The sequence below is a fragment of the Haliotis cracherodii genome, unplaced genomic scaffold (assembly GCF_022045235.1).
Source record: "Haliotis cracherodii isolate W230 unplaced genomic scaffold, xgHalCrac1.p SCAF_3, whole genome shotgun sequence".
Taxonomy (NCBI): domain Eukaryota; kingdom Metazoa; phylum Mollusca; class Gastropoda; order Lepetellida; family Haliotidae; genus Haliotis; species Haliotis cracherodii.
The window spans coordinates 71,204,528-71,223,485 of NW_027266286.1; the positions used below are offsets into that span (position 1 = coordinate 71,204,528).

Below are 18,958 nucleotides of genomic sequence, written 5' to 3' on the forward strand. Positions count from 1 at the left end.
TAGTCCTAATCAATTCTATAGTTATAAATATTCAGTAACCTTCCAACAAGTTATTTGACATGGCGAAAATGGTACCCTAGGCAAACGTGTCCACTAGCCTGTTCAAAGTCTAGTCGGAAACAAGGCCTTTTACAGTATTAAAGAAGTTGTTATCCATGAAAAAATTGTGTCTATCAAGACATTGATAAATAGGCTAGTGGACACTCTTGCCTCAGGAACATGTGTCTTAGCTTGACTTTCCGAAAACGGCAGCTACACTTGACGGCGAAAACGGTACAGGTCTTGACTTCGCGAGGTGAAAACGGTACCTTGGCTTGACTTTGCATAATCGATATGACAAATTAACTTTAGAAATATGAAAGAATGTGGTGTTCTTTAACTTCTTTTGAGTAGTATATATAGACAACTTATGTTAAACAATGAACGGATAAGGGGATACGGTAACCACAGCAATACGATCTGGTTAGTCTGTCATACAGACCCTGAAACAAATATATCCAATACAGCCCACGCAAGTCTATAATGTTTGACAAGCCTAGATTACTTCAGTATCTGAAAACGAAGAAAGTCTCCGCGCTCCTTTTTATTATATTTTATAACTTTAATTTAACAACTGTTTATTTCTATAAAATATGTTCAATTCAGAGACTAGATGTTAGTCTACCCACTGACGGGTCCATTTTCAGTCACCGACACCATGCATGTCAACTGCGCCCTCGGGGATGGTGAGACCCTGGACCCCACCTCTGGATCCGTCTATGATAATTGGCCATCCCCGCGGTAGGGGCAATATGATACAATGGTCACTGGCATTATAGTTCCATTCATCAGCAAACGCAAGTGTGAAAATGCGGAGATTGTGTTTTACGCCGATCAGAACGTGTCAGTCCGAAGTGTGATATCTAAATTTTAAACGTTAACCAGTTTGATAATACGCATATGTCGGAAAGCGCACGTTAAATTCCCAATTAAAGTAAGTAAGTTACCACTTCGGTGAAACCCACGAGCACAGGTATGTTGCTGACAAACCTAGAAACATAATCGGGGCCAACCGGGATTCGAACCCACAATCATAGGTTTCTGGCTTGTCAAAGGGACGCAAATCTGCACAGCGAAATGCGGCGCCTTCGACGACTGGGCCACCCATGACCCCGCCTCGACTAGTTCTGGATATGCTTATGTCAAAGATTTTCTTTCTTTTTAAAAATGTCTCTATTGTTTTATTTTACATTTTCAAATGTTCCGATAATCAGCCTTCATTAATACGTTTATGGCACAATGTATGTATATATATATATTGTATAGACTCTTGAAAATCACATGCGTGAAACCGGTTGAGTAAATTATACAGCTCATCTTTGGACTTTTGTATTTTATATATATATATTCCTTTCAATCATTGCCTCTGCTCTTTCAATACATACAATACGAATTTATATGAAATGAATAGATAACCTCACGTGATACGTGGATTATGAATTAAGATATTTAGATATACAGTATTCACGTGAATCAACAAATGTATGTATCAATGTGTCACGGATTTTGTTCAAACTTGCAACTTTATATATCGATTGGTATTTATTATGATATTCAAATTATTTTCATCAATAAATGATTCGTGCATCAGATATATATTATGTAAGTATAGCGAATGTGTACAACATTTGTTTGTTTACAAATCCACTTTTGACATGTAGGCGGTGCCCCCACAAACTTCCATCCAATCAAATGGGTACAGCTGGCGAGAGCCCGACATATCTGATACACGTCACTCGACGTCAACTCACAAAACAAAACAATAACCTATAAATTAGAACAATAAGCCATATGTGTTACATATGTATATCGATACTTTTTATTTCGCGTTATTTTTCTGATGCAAGACAATATTATCTACCAATCAGAGTCAACACTTTCCTTTCTCGCTGGAGGAACTTCCGGAATAGTCACGCAGCGGAAGCCGGTTTTAGGGATTTGCTTGGAGAGCGGACTATGTAACTTGCATCAGTTCCTTAACATAGAAAAATGTTAAGGACAGTGCTACTGCAGTTGATACACTGCGTGTTGGGACTCGGTGTATTCTTGCGGCAGATCATTTTCCAATTTCCACTTGCGTACAGCGTGTTGGGAAAGAAAACTGCTATCACGAAAATAAGATCTGATGCCAAAAGTTTGAAGAAATTGCCTCTCCACGTGGGAGTAGTGGTCGTGGAAAATGAATATTCTTACTCCGATCTTGCCAACGTCATTGTTTGGTCGGTGGCATTTGGTATCTCCTATATAAGTGTATATGATATAAATGGTAAGTCTGACCTGATTTCTTTCTGATCATGCGTTGTTCTTATCCTAAGATTTCGCGTGTATCGATATGTGTTATATTATCTTCTTGTAAACAGTGATAAACAGACGTCAGTGACAGTAAGTGATAAGCGATGTGTTACAACCACCCGGATTGTTTATTTTGACACTAGTGACCCCTGTCCATTTAAACGAATAAACACATCTTTGTAAGACTCCGTCTGTGTCCACCCTAAAAATAATAATTAATTTTAAGGGTCCTTGTGGTCAATATAAGGGTGCTGTAAAGTAAAGAAATGGTGTTGTGTACTGTACATTTTGATAATTTCATCAGAACCTGGAATGAATCAAAGATCATGTGGACATTGGCCATGATTGATGGATGAAATGACAGACACCCATAACTGCTGTTTATGCTCTGTAGGTATAATGAATATTATTGTGCGTCCCTAGAGAGCAGTGTATTCTTTTTGTGCCTCCATTCTCTACATTTGTGCATACTGGACACATGTTTGTGAGTCATATAAAACCCTGTATCAATCATTTTATTTCCAATACATATAGGCCACAGGCTACATTGCTACCATATTCTGCTGTGTAGGCATACTGGTTACTGGTCCTACATGCCACCACCATCTATGGCAGACTATAAACATGTCACTTTGACCTCAGATTTGATTCCCAAGCAGTGATTATGCTAGGTACAAATGCTATAGGACATTTTCAGTATTTTAGCACTGAATGATAGGACATTCTTCTCTCATGAACAAATTTAAAAACAAAAATCTTCAGGACATTATAATATGAGTGACAATGAGCAATGGTCTGTGTCCTTGAAAATGAACTGATCTGGAACCCTTTCCAAGACATATGCATGGATTGTATTGCCCTACAATCTATCTCATGTGGTAGACAATTCAGTATTTTGTTCAAACTTGCTTTCGAACTTGATTTACATCTCCCACACAGTATAAGTATTAGATATGTCCAACAGACAATGATTTTGCTAGAGACAGTCAATGTCCTGGAAAGTTAAGTAATGACAAGCAGACCCCTCTTACATGGAAGAACTTACAAGCATACATGTGCAAGGCAGGAATGGAAATTAGCACTAGCCTGGACCAGTTTTGTTAATGTTAAAGGTTTCCTAAAGGCTGGTAGAATATCAAACATTTTTTGTGTAGGAGGTGGGGTTTGGTATTACTATCTTGGTTAATTTCCATCCTTGCAACATGTGCATGATTTTACTATTTTCAATGAGTTCAAACACTTTCATATTTGTGTTATGTACAGCAGAATATACACTGATATAGTGATTAAAGTCACAAGCAAATATATGTCCACATAATTGTTTCCTACATTGTCTAGTCTCCATGTATCCTTTTCATGTTAAAATGTGATTCTAAAGCCACATTTCACAATCCTGTCACATGTCAGCAGTGTTAGGGGAGATAACTCTTTGTTATTAGGGTATTGTGAAGTTTCCCTATGGCTCTCAAAGCCACTAAAAGGATAAATTACTTCATTTTGACTTCCAAATTTGCAAGCATTGTACACACTATAACAAGCTATAATGTTGTGTACATTGAAATGCATCCTGGATCTTGTAGGTCAGTAGACTGATGTTCTTAATATTCTCACTTCAACTGATGTGACTGTGCGTATTCCAATAAAGATTTATATGTTGTTCTTCTTTCAGGTGAAATAAAAAGAAATAGTTTTTTACTCCAGTCTGAAATACAGAAGAGCAAAGAGCACATCCTAGCTTCAGATCAGAATAAATTTGATATTGATTTCCATTCCAAGAGCAGCTCGGAGAAAAAGGATGGAGGTGAGATTTACATGTTATGACCAAAAGTATTATATTACAAATTACATTGACTGCTGCCACCTTAGTTTCTCCACAGATTGAAACTGAGACTATCATGACCACTCTTTGTCAAAACTATTAGGGGTTCATCGATACTGAGGCCATGCTGTGAGTCGGTACATACGTATCTCGGTACTGGTCACAATATCATAGGGTTAATCTTTCATTAGGTTAAAAATATGTTTTTTGTATCATGAATTATGATACCAGTTCATGTGCATCAGGAATTGTATCAAAGTCCACATATTGTCGTGCATCAGAGTTTTGGTGTTTTATTTTACCCTTAACAGTCAGGGTGGCAACTTGAAAATGTGGATTTCACTGAACTATGAGCGCCTCACTAAATCCTGGCTACTGGTTTTGTTTTCCATAATGAAATAAATACAATTGCCATGAATATGTACATAAATATTTTAAGATTTTCACTTGGTGAACAGGGTGAGTTTGCACTTTTTATCCCCCCAGCATGTAATGACTGTGCCAGTACCCCCTGATAATGATTGCTAGTTCATCAAAGTGGTCAAGACTGCAATACTGCAGGCTCTCCTCACCAAGCTGACATGATGTCATACAAGTATAACTGAAATACTATTAAAGGCTACCATGGTAACACAAACTCATTCACACGCTTGACAGTCAAGGCTATAAACATACCCCCTCCAGATAATGTGTTTTAACTCAACATGATAAATATGTTAGAAGCAGTTTCACTGGCAAAGCCATGAAAACATGAATAGTACATTGTCCCAACATCCTAATGTTTAAATCGATGATATGATGGGAGCTAAATGATCCTTCATGCAGTAGTTGGTTGCACTATGGTGTTATCATGTGTCTATGTCCTGCATGCTAAAAACCTGTGTCTCATTGGCACAACAGGCATAGAAATTAGCACTAGCCTGCTAGCCAGGACCTGTTTTGTCAATGTTAAATTTATCTTATTTCAAACATTTTTGGGGGGCAGGGGTGACTCAGTCATCTAAGGCGCCGCTATTCGCTGTGCAGAGTTGCGTCCCTTGAGCACGCCAGAAACCTATGATTGTGGGTTCGAATCCCGGTTTGAGCCGATTATGTTTCTAGGTTTGTCAGCACCATACCCATGCTCGTGGGTTTCACCAAAGTGGTAAACGTCTGAGACCTGCATCACTTCGGGCTTTCCTCCCACATTAAGCTCACACGCTGCAATATAACTGGAATACTGTTAAAAACGGCGTTAAACCCAACTTACTCACTCAACTATTTTTGGGGTATTGCTATTAGTTACGACTATTCATGCTAGCAGACTTTCTTGGTTAATTTCTTTCCCTGTATGATGAGTAGGGGTGACTATTGGGGCTATTTTCACTATCGGAATGGCATCGCAATAGGTGTTAACCATGGCAAGTTATAGTGATAGTATTAAACTAACTTTAAGGCTTGACAATTAAATTAATCAGTGTAATAGAAATGAATAAAGTATTGGCGTCAATTTCAAAGTCGGACATTTTCCTCCCTGTCATAACTTAAACCAAAGGGAAGTAACTTACACTGAAGTTATCGCAATCCTTGCTAATCAACACAAGGTAGGTTTAAAATTCAACCATGACAGCTGAGTTTTGTGACTCATAATTTATGTTTTATTTATTATTAATTGCAACTATTGAAATTTGATTGTTATGCATGCTATCGACAATACCATCAGCGTTTTTAATATTGTATCGATATGGTACAATCGTAGTGGAAACATATCACAACACTGGCAGTTTGATATAACATGACACTCCTAATATTGAGTGATGGACACTGTTTATGATGTTTTCGGTTATCCTGTTGACAGCTGTTGCGATGTTGGGTTTATCTTGTTGCTATAGTTGATGTATTCATCAATAGCAAAATGTAATTATAATCTCATCCATCTATGCCACATGCACATTTCACATAGCATAGCTATCTGGCACATCATTGTTGAACACAAGATATCATGATCTTTATTTTGCTAGTTGCGTCCCTTGGGCATGCCAGAAATCTATAGCTGTGGGTTTGAATCCCGGTTCGCCCCCGTTATGTTTCTAAGTTTGTCAGTACTATGCCCGTGCTTTTGGGTTTCACCGAAGTTGTAAACATCTGAGACCTGCATCACTTCGGGCTTTCCTCCCTCATGAAGCTGACACGCCGTGATATAACTGTAATACTGTTAAAAGCGGCGCTAAACCCAACTCACTCACTCACTTTGTGTAGCAGTTGTGGAAAGCGATGGTAAGCAGTGGGAATGCCTACCAAAACAATGTGCTTGTGGTGCAGCTGACACAGGGTTTGACCCAGCCTCTTATAACTGGGGGTCATATGACTCCCTAGCTCTTATACAGGGAGTCCGATGTCTTCTGAAGGGGGCCATTTTAACAAAATACCAGTTGACGTTAGATGTTAGATTTCGTTATGAATTGTAGTTTTGTTTCAAAACATCTTGTTTCTCAAAACAGGCTGTTTACATTATCAAGCAACTCTCTATACAGTTGCTAATCTAATTAAAATGTACCATGGGTAATTTGTAATGTCCAATATGTTATTGATTGCAGATTGATATAGACTTATATAAGTTATAAGGGAACTGCTATATGATATGATAAATCTTTACATGATATGGCGTAACCTATTCTTGACAGTGACAGTCTGTTCGCTTCAAATATATGTCTGAAAATATATGTAACTTGTTGTGTATATGGCTTTTACAAGCAAGTTTTTACATCAGGTAGTCAGGGTTGGTGACTTGGATATTTTGGTCATTGTGCCCACTCATTTGCCTGCAACCCACTGTGCAGAGTTGCCTCCCTTGGGTATGCCAGAAACCTATGAGTATGGGTTCGAATCCTGGTTCGCCCTGATTATGTTCCTAAATTATTTTTATTGTTATATGGTTGAGACTGCAGCATACTCCCCTATTGTTAGCTAATATTCCCCTGTATGCTGAATAACGTAAGATTTTATAAAACAACTGACAATCAGACACCCAATTTTTGTAGCAGGTGGTTAGATGTGAATGTCTTCTCTCTGTTCTCACAGCTGCACAATCGCTTTGTGTGTGACCAGGTGACGTTACTGCTTGGAAGATGATCAATGGCCAACTCTCACCCTGCTAGTTTGTGTAATCAGATTAATGGAATCAATAACAGAACATGTTCATTGTACACTGTCCCAGCTGTTGCTGTCTTTTTCAGGCTGTTCCAATATCAAGCAGATACGGGTGCGGCTTCTCTCCCTCGGCGATGGTCGCCAGAACCTGGTGGAGATGACGCAGTCCCTGAGTAAACTGGTGTCAGGGCACCAGTACCGCTTGGAAGACATCACGCCGTGTACTGTGGATGCCTTGCTACAAGGTAGGGGACATTATTCTTGGTATTCTTGGAACATTGTCAGTGTTCCCGTTTACTGGTAATTACCAGTAATATTAAGCTTGGACCGGTAATACATGTGACTCAAAAACCCTGTGGACTGGCAAATCAAGTACCTTATAAATCTTTGTTCCTGAGCAATGAAATCAGCTTGTCTGTTACCATCAGGGTTTCCCCTTGTCTATTTTTAGTGCAAGGAAATAAAATTTTGCCTTTGCGACACATTTGTGATGTAGTCTCAAAATATTTTTAAAAAATAAGAGAAAATTGGGACTGCAATGGGTGTCAGTGATGTGCAGATCTAACTAAGTTACTTCAGATATGACATCATTCCATTGAACATGATGTTAAAAGAATTGAAACCAGGTAATTTTGATATAAGGAATATTTTGTATTTGTTGAAAGTTTGGACTGACAAAAATTAGGGTGGACTGGTAATTTCTAGAGTTAGTTTCAAAACACTGATTGTTATATATTTTCCCAGGAGGCATGCATGGCATGATGGGATATGTGCTGTTACAATCTTGCTGAATCAGCTTTAATAAGCCCATCATGATTATTCGCATAACTGGTTATGGTTTCATTTAACTTCCTAACCAGTTAAAATTGTGAGTGCTGGTATTTGTTATCTTGTACAGTGTATGTTTCATATTATTAATAATCTTTTGCAGTTTGACACTTTCAGTATTGATATTGTGTCAATCTGATGTATTCGATTTTCAAGAGATATAAAAAGACACAGAATCTGTCGTTTACAGTTTCAGTTAGCAGCTTACATATAATGGCTCACGAAAAACAGGTTTAAGATTTTTCAATCCGTGCTGTGTCTAGTTTATTTTACTTTTTGTTCCATGTATTTCTCAACAATGTTTTGAAAAGAACTACAGTAGAATACATTGTCAATATTTCAGGGGGGTGTATGTACTATTTGGCATTTGTCCATTTGTCAGTGCATTGGGTTGCCATGCAGTGTTGCTGTTTGTTTTATCCAACAATTCAAGCCTCACCTCTGCTTCCTGTCTGTCTGCCAGAGTATGCTATGTATTGCAATCCCTATCATAAATGTAGTAGCAGAGAACATTCCTTACAAAATCTGACAAAATTCTTTCTGACTTATTGCAATTTCTATCTGCCATGTGTGAAATACAGATATTTTAGGCATTGAGATCGGCAGAGGAATATCCCTTTATTTCAACTACAAAAGTGTTCATTAGTTTATAGAACTATCCATGAAGACGAATTTGTGTTGCATTGTCATTGCTAACCCTGTTGCATTGTTGCCATGGTTAAGCAGTGGTTGTGTTCACAAGCGGTTCATGCCGTGATAGTGGCTGATCCACTTCCATAGACTCAGTGTCTTTATTGAAGGGTCACCTAGGTATGTAGGGTGTCGAACAGGAACATTTGCCAACACGCATCACTTGGTCTGAGTATGTTGACAGTGTGAAGAACATGTGACAATGTGACCTTGATTTGATGCTTTTATGAAAGTGGAAAAATGGACATGTTTTAAATACATAGAAATGTGCAAGATTAAATGTGGTGGGAAAAGCTAGCCAAATGACACACGCCTCATCTTCCCAAGGCAAGGGAATTAATTGAATGTAAAAGTCTGGTTTCCACCCTTGCTGAACTAGGCTGGAATTTCTGGTCTTGATTGTAGCACCACCAATGGCTATTATGAGTTATGTCCCTTCTGTGTCCCTCCTATTGACCAACCAGATTGCACCTCTCATAGCAGTTTCATTTGCTTCACTTAAAATGGTGTCTCGCAGTGAAGATGATCTGATTTATAATCAAGATCTATATTGTAATAAAACGGGTTTCGAAATGTGCATCAGATCACATGTGCATCTTTATTGCAAACATGAAAAGATTTGGAAAACATTTGTTGACACAAAGTTGCTGGTACACCTGCTTTGCAAATCCTGCTATTGACCGAAATCTGTACGGCAGTACGACCCAGATGTTGATTTCATTGTGAGATTTTGATTGGACTATGTATAGCTTTGTTAGTCCAGCCAAAATACAACCCTTTAATTCCAGCCTGGACCTTTATAGTCAGTTAACTCCCTTGGCTTGGGAAGATCATCTTCCCGAGGCAAGAGAGTTAACTGACTTTTGAAGTCCAGTTTCCACCCTTGCCAAACTAGGCTGAAATTCCTGGGCTCGATCCTAGTGCCACCAGTGGTTATTACGAGTTATGAACCTTCTAAACCTCTCATATGGACCAATCACATTCCACCTCAAACAAAATGGCAGCACACAGCCAAGACGATCTGATCGATAATCAAGATCTATATTGTGATAAAACGAGTCTTACATCGCGGAGTACATCAAATCATGTGAGCACCTTGATTAAAATCATGAAAAGGTTTGGAACATATCTGTTGACGAGTTGGAGGTGCACATGCTTTGCAAATCCTGCAATCGACCGAATTCAGTACGACAGTTTACGAAACAGATTTTGATTTCGTTGCAAGATTTTGATTGGACTATGCATAGACTCGTTAGCCCTGCCAAAATGTAACTCCATAATACCAGCCTAGTTCGGCATGGGTGGAAACTGAACTTTTATAGTCAGTTAACTCTCTTGCTTTGGGAAGATGTGGGAAGATGCACACGCTTGAATGCAACCAGTGGTTTTGCCCATTCATGTGCAGTGAATGACAAGTAACAGTCAATGTGGGTATAAAATGGTTCATTCCAGATGCAGCTGGACTGCAGTTGAAAATGCGGTGTTTTGAATACTTTTATCTCATATTGTCTGCATGACCCCTCAATAATGATGCTGAGTATATATGTATGTCTGCTGCAGATATTGATGAAGACAGAACAGTGAGAGAACTAACTGTTTTAGTCCACCAGTCCTTATAATGATAACTCAAAAAGGGCAAATTTCTACTATTCCTTATGATACCTTAACAATTGGGCAGTTTGGCAAGGACTATAGGACTACTGCCAATTTCTATCTCTGCAGAATAAACACCCTTAACTCAACTGGTTGATACCGTCAACATGGCAGAGATTTGTCCAAACTAAACCTGCTAAGTGCAGGCATATTGACAAAATTGGGATTTTTTTTCTCATTTCTTAAATTCAGACATTGTAACATTGATCATGTTGATTGAATTTTAACATTGCATTCAATGCAATAATGGCAAAGTATTAACATCTCTTCTTCTATATCATAGTATATACTGGTCCTGTTATCAGTGAAATACAAGTCACCTTACCATGTTTAAAAAACCATGACATTAGTTAGAACTACAACAGCATGAATGGAGAAATGTTTAATTCAGTGTGTGGATGTTAACTTAATTTTGCTGCAGACTTGGGGCTGAATATCGGCCTCGAAGCAGGTCTGGGTAAATTCCTGCATGGTCAGCAGATATTAAGAATGAATATGTACATGATGTATTTTAACAGATGCTCATGTTTGTTTCAGATGCCCACAAGTTCCCTGACCCAGACATGGTGATACGATTTGGGCCAGTAGATTCACTCTTGGGATATTTACCATGGGAAATTCGACTAAGTGAAATATTGTAAGTTCTTGAGGGCTTTATCATGTTTATTGGCAATGTACACAGAGCTCAAGATAACTTTTTGAGCAATTGAGTTTTTACTCTAGGTTTTCTATTACATTTGGGTTATTACATTTTTTTTCTCTCATATATTCATCACTCATTTTTTTCCCAAAACGAGTAAACAGTTACACAAATACACAGCTTATCTGTAGCTCTGTGTACAGAATTTGATTACTAATATTATCAGTTTACTGACTTGTCATTATTTTATGATAGAGGGGGAATGGGTTGGGACTGGTCTCAGGACTGTATGGCTTTTGCTGAACCCCCATCACTCCCCCCCTTCTCATTTTGTGTAACAGTTTTTCATGACATCCTCAGTCCACTCCCCAATACATGAATCATTGAAACAATGTTCATATTTATGACTTTTTTATTTGGAAATATAGAACTCTTTTGTCATTTCCTGCTCTCCAAGGCATTGTTTTGTATGCAGGAATGAAGATTACCATTTGTATTTTCTCATAAACTAAGCCGGAAATAGCAATCAGCTGTGCACACGTTCTCTCAACAATCTGCCGGTGATTAACTCAATAAGCAATAAGTACCCAATGATACAAGGTCAAAGAATTTTGATGCAATGGTCGGAACAAACTGTATCTGAAATTATTATTTTCAAAGGAATATCGTTTTATTTCAGGTGCGTCTTTTTCTATATACATTCATAAGCTTTGGTATGACTGATTGCTATTGCAGGATATTTTTACTTATGGAACAGTTTGACCAGTCACCTTCGGGACTTCCCACGCTCCATGTATTTTGATTGCAAAAATGTAATGTTGACATATGATTGTCACATTGCCACAAATATGACTTTTAATGAGTCTGGCATTTATGATATATGTATTCATTCTCTGGCAACTAAAGTTCGTTGCAAGGCGTTAATAGTGGCAATCTGACCATGGTTGCCGTAAGTAACGGTGGGTTGTGCGATCTACCAATCGCTTCACACACGATTTCGCCAAAGTTATTGTAAACAATATTGAATGAAATTTTGAATAAAATTGATAAAATATCTTACAAACATAAGTCCAGATATACAATGAACACGATTTTATAACTAGATCATATAATAATTGGATCGCGTTTCAGTTTGGATTTGATGACTGTATTTCTGGTGTTACGTGCTCGCGGTGAATAGCTGATAATGTTTTTTCGTGTCAGTGTAAACCTTGAGTTTTAAAAAATGTAATTAAATTTTGGGAGCCAATTGTTACTGCGTGCCATAACCGAGGCATTGAAAGGCGCAATGACGAGGTCACACCATTTATGTTATGAAAGTGACACTTGAGTTCATTCTTTTTGTTCATACATCCATCCATCACCTCAGAGATGAGGTGGGCGTGACCAAACTGGAAATGTCCGATTGGCAAGAAAATATTTCTGGATCCCTGACTGTGACGCCGAAGGTCCAGGTTCGATTCTCCATGTAGGTACTGTGTGTGAGGCCAATTTCTGGTGTCCCCCCGCTGTGGTATTGCTGGAATTTAAAAGTGTTTAAAATCACACTTACTCATGGTCAAGCTGACATGCTTTTATATAACTGAAATACTTTCAAGAGCAGCAATGACTCCAGCTCACCCAGAATGCTTCCCTGTCTGTGTTTCAGGTCTATATCATCACATTGGAATATTAGCTACAAGAATTACCTGTCGCTGGTGTCAGCGTACGGGGACACAGAGCAGCGGTTCGGCAAATAGCTCCCCATCCTCCATCCTCCTCCTCCATAGCTCAGCATGACACTCACTCACTAGTGTCCGGTAGAAGTAGCCAGGTCCTGGTGTACCATTACAGCTCCTTGTGCTCACGATGTACCCAGGATCCACTCGCAGATGATCCTGCAACACGTGTAGACGCCATCCCATTGATTGCCATTATTGATTATTTTAGTCCAGGAATTAACATATTGATTTGATGTACAGAAATTACTTTTATTTGTTATATTTAATTTCTTCACATATCTGAGAAACTCATACATGCGTACAAGTAATTTTGAGGGAGACAGTTTGCTTTTCAATAACACTGCTGGGGTATGTTTAGGCTTGTTTTGGCTGAGGAAAGAGTGGTATGACGTTGACAATGAACATTTAAGCCTTGTCGTAACTGATTAAAAAGTTCAATACGACATGGATTTGGAAAATATGAAACCTTCCATTTAGTCCAGCTGTTAGTCTGTCCCGGCGTACTGTGTCAGCATACTTTCCTTCATTGTCACAGCTGGTGACTCTGCCCTCTGTTGGTTGTACTTCCAGCTGAGGGACAAGTTGTGGGTGAGATGTGTCAATTGAAATGTTTTCTAAATCGTCAAACACAGGGTGATTTTCTTTTCAATTTATGCAACCTTCAAACATGTATGACTCAAAACTAATCCTGCTAACTACATTTGTTTGTTAAATTAGGTATTTACTAACATTTCATATTTGTTCAATCCTGATTTTTAAAAACAATTAGTTTCTTGTTTGTTAATGTTGAACGTCGCAAAATGACTTTTAAAACTTGAAATTCAAAAGCAGTTACAATATTATTTTATGTCATGTGGCATTGTGCAATCTATATCAATATATACGTCTACTTAAACCATGTCAAGTGTCATTACTGATGTCTGGTTGACTGAAGAATGTACATGACTTGCTTCACATACACCCTGGTTGGTTAGCCCAGCGGGTAAGGTTTGACTCCCCACATGTGTACACTGCATGAAGCCCAATCTTGGTAACACCAGTCATGATATGGCTGCAATATTTCTTAAAGAATTTTCTCACAATGTTGGCACTAACGTCATGGATATCCGTCAGTCTGAGTTACCGGGACGGCAGGGTAGCCTAGTTGTTAAAGCGTTCGCTCATCACGCCAAAGACGCTGATTCCCCACATGGATGCTATGTGTGAAGCTCATTTCTGGTGTCCCATGCCCTAATATTGCTGGAATATTGCTAACAGTGGCGTGTCCCATGCCGTGATATTGCTGGAATATTGCTAACAGTGGCGTAAAACCAAACTCACTGGTGTGAGTTACACATGTTACAGGGAATGTTTCTTAGCAATGGCTGATCTATATTCCTAAACAGAAGGCAAATACTTCCAGAAATTCCTTGCAATTATCCTGGTTTTCTTTGTAATTGTCACTACTTGATATGTTAATCATATTAATCAATGATAATAGTTGAACAATACCGTGTAATCAGTCACTTTCTTTTCGAGGGAGAGTTTATGGATGTCAGCTTCTTTATTATGAGGAACACATCGCTTCGGATGAATGCTGGGATGCAGGGAGCATAAAGGTACATGTAGAAAAGACAAAAGTATCAAGATAACAGAGGCAGAAACATTCATTCATTAGTGTTCAATCATTCACTCACCTGATGAAGGAGTATGTTCCTCATCATAATATAGAAGTTGACATCCGTATATTCTCTCTTATGTGTATCACTTCTAAATGCCATACAGAACCTCGACACTTTCTGGTTTTTTTCATTAAAATGTTTCATATTGTTTGATTATTGCCCTGGCTGCACAAGGAAAAAAACCAAGTGGTTTATGATTGTGGTAATAGTGTTTTGCTGACCGTCGCCTATGCGCTATTGTTTTAGTAAAATGCATTATTTTGAGGAAAAGTGTCTTCTTGTACAGTACTTATATAAAATGAGGGCCTAAGATATTTCAGAACTATACTTCATGCTCTCCCTGTGGTGCACATAGTGGAGATAAGATTCCCAGTTATTAATTGCTATTTCATATCATCTCTGTTGGATTTTTTCAGAAGTCAGACATACCCTTAAAACTACATATTTCACATGTCTGGTTTTGTGCAGATGAATCATATTTGAGCATCAAGCATTCTTTTGCGTGTTTACATTTGTCAGATCATGTTTGTAGAATCTGTTGAATCAAACTACTTCAATGAACAAGAAGTGTTTCTTGAAAACATGAATCCAAGCGTTCTTCCCATTGCATATCGTTGATGTTTGCCCACACTGCTGGAGTAAGACTAATAATCATGATAATAACCTCATCCATGTGGTCCTGTTTATTTGAGCAGATATCAGAATATTGAGAGCGTGAAAGTCTGTTTTGCAATCAAGTATGCAATCAACATGATCAAGTTGTTGTTTTTTTGTCTCAGATATCAGTTTTTAACTTATTTCCAGTGTTGATCATGAGAAGTCAGGTATATATGCTACTTTGTTCAAACACTCACCTGTACGTATTTGCCTGTCTATTTGGCTTCTTGTGGCTTACACAGTACTCTAAGATACAGCCATTTACTGTGCAGAATTGTTTCCCTTTCGTGTTCCAGGATCTGCTGATTGTGGGTCTGATATTACTTTGATTGCGAATCATGCTTTGTGGGTAAATGACCAGTGTTACAATAATTTGACCGAACATGATAAGACTGAGCCACAGTTCACAGCAATGTTCAGCCTATTTTCATGGTATTGCATCTCTTCTGGCTCAATTTAAACACTAATCACCAATATAAGGTCGCGACAAAGTTGTCTTTGGGGCAAAAGTGGGGGCCAGTGGTCTAAGGCACAAGGTCACTCCAAAAAACTTATGATTGTGGGTTCGAATCTCTGTTCACCCTGATGTATCTAGGTTTGTCAGCACCATACCATACCTGTGCTTGTGGGTTTCAGAAAAGTGGTAATTGTCTGAGACTTCTATCACTTGTGCTTTCTTCATTATTCTGATGTGCCGTGATATAATGGATATACTCTCCAAAGTGGCGTTAAACCCAACTCTCTCTCCTGTGCTTTATCTTTATTTATCATATAGCATCAGGAACTTAAAACATTATCACTTGTTTAGATGAAGTCCTTTGGATCATTTCTACAAACGAACATGACAAATATTGTGTGATATACCGGTATGATAATATCCAAGCAATAATGCACTAGTGAGGAGTAGCAGCCAATCTCATTAAAATCAGATCGTAGTTCTCACTATGGCTGACCAAAGGCCTGAGGACATCCATTTGAATGACATTCTGCGAACTTTGAGCGACGAATGAAATGACTAACGAGAAGACAACATTAGCAAATCAGAAAGCAGCTTTCTAGAGCTATACTGCACTAGTTTCAAACAGGTGACTTCCATTCCAAACTTTGCTTTGAAAAATATTTTGACAAAGTTCTAGATTTAAAATTTGAAAACTGAGAAAAAGAACATTCAGGAATGTCAAAGATTATATGGTAGTACTTCCTACAGGCTATGCAAAGTCTCTTCCATTCAAATGTTTCTCCAATTGAAGTGAGAGATAGTCGATCATTTTGATGGAATCAGACGGAATACGCCGTGTTAACCTTAATGGGATGTCCTCAGATTTTTGTTTATCGGTAGTGAAAACTAAGATCTGATTTTAAAGATTGAGTTCAACTAGATGTTTCTCAGGATTTGCACTCGTGGCCTCCATGTCAAAGGGTCTGTAGCTGATTGATGTGTACTAGGTCTTGTCTCTTAGGTTACCTATCCTCTCAGTGTTGATTAGTAGCTAATTTGTTTCAGCACATAAAGACTTGTGTTATTGATGCGATAAACCGGTACAAAAAGACTTGGTATCATGATAAATATGCAAATGAAGGCGCCAAGCAGGAACTACTTTACAGTCCCCTACACCCATGCAATGCCTTCTTCCTCAATTGACTAGCATTCCCAATGAGCTTAGAAAGGGTTTTCCACTCTTTGGTCCAAAGATGTTGACAAACATGGCTGAAAGTCATTTGGCACTGTGTAATAAATTCCTCAGTGCACTAAACATTTCAAGGTGGAACAGGTCTTCAGCAAACCATGCTTGCTGTAAAATGCGACTATGCTTGTCGTAAAAGGGGCCTGATCGATGCTCATGATGTCAATCACTGGATTGTCTGGTCCAGACTCGAGTATTTACAGACCGCCGTCCTATAGCGGGAATATTGCTGAGTGCGGCGTTAAATAACATACAAACAAACACTAAACATTGTATTCATAAGGATGTCTAATGCTACTACATTGATTGTAATTACAACATCCAATATTTTAAGCATGACATTATATTATGATAAAAAGTGTAGTACCCTCCTGGGTTTCTCCATCATTAATATAATATTTTAGAAATAAATGTTGTATGATGGGAACCTGTGGAAATACTGACCTTCTCGACTTACGATCTCTACTTCTCTCTAAGTCTTCAGGCACCTGGACACATGCATAATACCATTGTAGCAATAGGATGATCTGAACACTCATAGTTGTGCAGAAGAATGAAGCTTGTGCAGAGACATGCAGAAGTCATAGTGCTACCGTTGTTGTATGCAAGTGGGAGTGGTGCCAGAGGATATAGTCATAGAGATAATTGGCCAAGTGTCAGTTAGGGGTCAACCATTTTATATTCTTGTAGCAGGTGGGTGTTTGTGATGTATGTATATACATACGTCTTTGTTTTTATTAGAGAAAGGATATGATTTGGGTCTGTGCTTTGAGAAGAAAACACACAAGGAAGAACCAAACAAAATTTGGGGACCCACCTGACCATTATTTTAGGTTTTTGGACTTAGGCTGTTAAACTGAAGCAAAATTCAAGTTGTTAGGATAGAGAAATGTACTGTTGTCCTGTTTTACACACAGGCAACATGGTCGAAATGGCTGCTTAAAGAATGGGTTTGTTTGTCTGATGAAGTGTGGGAGATTGGTATCTTGCCTGGCTGGTTATAGTTGTACATGTGATATATGTGATCATGGTGATACACTGTTGTACACTGATGTGGGTGTAGCTATTGTACTGGGCTTACTGTACCTTATTTCCTCTTTTCCTCTTTGAGCAAACTTCCAGACCCAGCAAGTAATGGAGGCCAGGTGGGAATTAGAGACCCAGCATTGTCTATATCTGTCAACTACGTGTTGCATGAACTTCAGTCACTAAAAGTGAATTGAACAGTTGAATTTTATGATCTTAGTACAGAGTTTATTTGACTTTCGATGTGGTGCTAAGGACAGGAAGTGCTAAAATGGGAGCCTTTGTAAGCTTTTATTTATTCTAGGGAGAAGTATTTCAAATCTAACATACCCACTGCTTATTAGAGACCTGTGCTTATTGTATCGTGGGCTGTTGGTTACCAGTGCTTATTGGCGGCCGGCGCCTGTGGGAGACCTGGTGTTCGGTGAAATCGGTACCCTGACTTCATGTCAATATGTGTTCTTCAGCTGACCCATTCTAAGGTGCTGCGATTAGCTGTGTAGACTTGAATCCCTTGGGCACGCCAGAAACCTGTAATTGTGGGTTCGAATCCTGGTTCACCCCGATTATGTTTCAAGATTTGTCAGCGCCATCCATACCCGTGCTCGTTTCACCAGAGTGGTAAATGTCTGAGACCTGCATCACTTCATGCCGTGATATAACTGGAATTCTGTTAAAAGCAGCGTTAAACCCAACTCACTCACTCACACTGTCGACATGATAAAAAACATGTTGTATTAGTATAGTGAGGATATGAAACTTGATCATCCTTGATTGTCGAGGTCGTAGATCTCCATTCTGTTATACTAAATACACTGGACTTTCACCATCTTCTTCTCTGTTCACTGTCTAAGCACAGAATATCTGTTGTGACTGTAAGCATAATGTGTAATTTGATTGGATGGCTAGTTTAGGCATCATGTAATTTGATTGGATAGCTAATTAAAGTGTCATGTAATTTGATTGGATGGCTAATTTAGGCATCATGTAATTTGATTGGATAGCTAATTAAAGTGTCATGTAATTTGATTGGATGGCTAAATTAGGCATCATGTAATTTGATTTGATGGCAAATTAAAGTGTCATATAATTTGATTGGATGGCTAATTTAGGCATCA

The 18,958-nt window shown here is 38.5% G+C and overlaps 1 protein-coding gene across 1 annotated transcript; it reads left to right on the plus strand.

The window, feature by feature from the left end:
* Positions 1–1,961: 1,961 nt before the first annotated feature.
* On the plus strand, positions 1,962–18,733 carry LOC139473669 (dehydrodolichyl diphosphate synthase complex subunit Nus1-like). Its single transcript, XM_071256363.1, has 5 exons — positions 1,962–2,305; positions 4,001–4,132; positions 7,366–7,524; positions 10,988–11,087; positions 12,739–18,733. The coding sequence occupies exons 1-5, from the start codon at positions 2,029–2,031 to the stop codon at positions 12,827–12,829; spliced, it is 759 nt and encodes a 252-aa protein (XP_071112464.1). The 5' UTR covers positions 1,962–2,028; the 3' UTR covers positions 12,830–18,733.
* Positions 18,734–18,958: the final 225 nt, after the last annotated feature.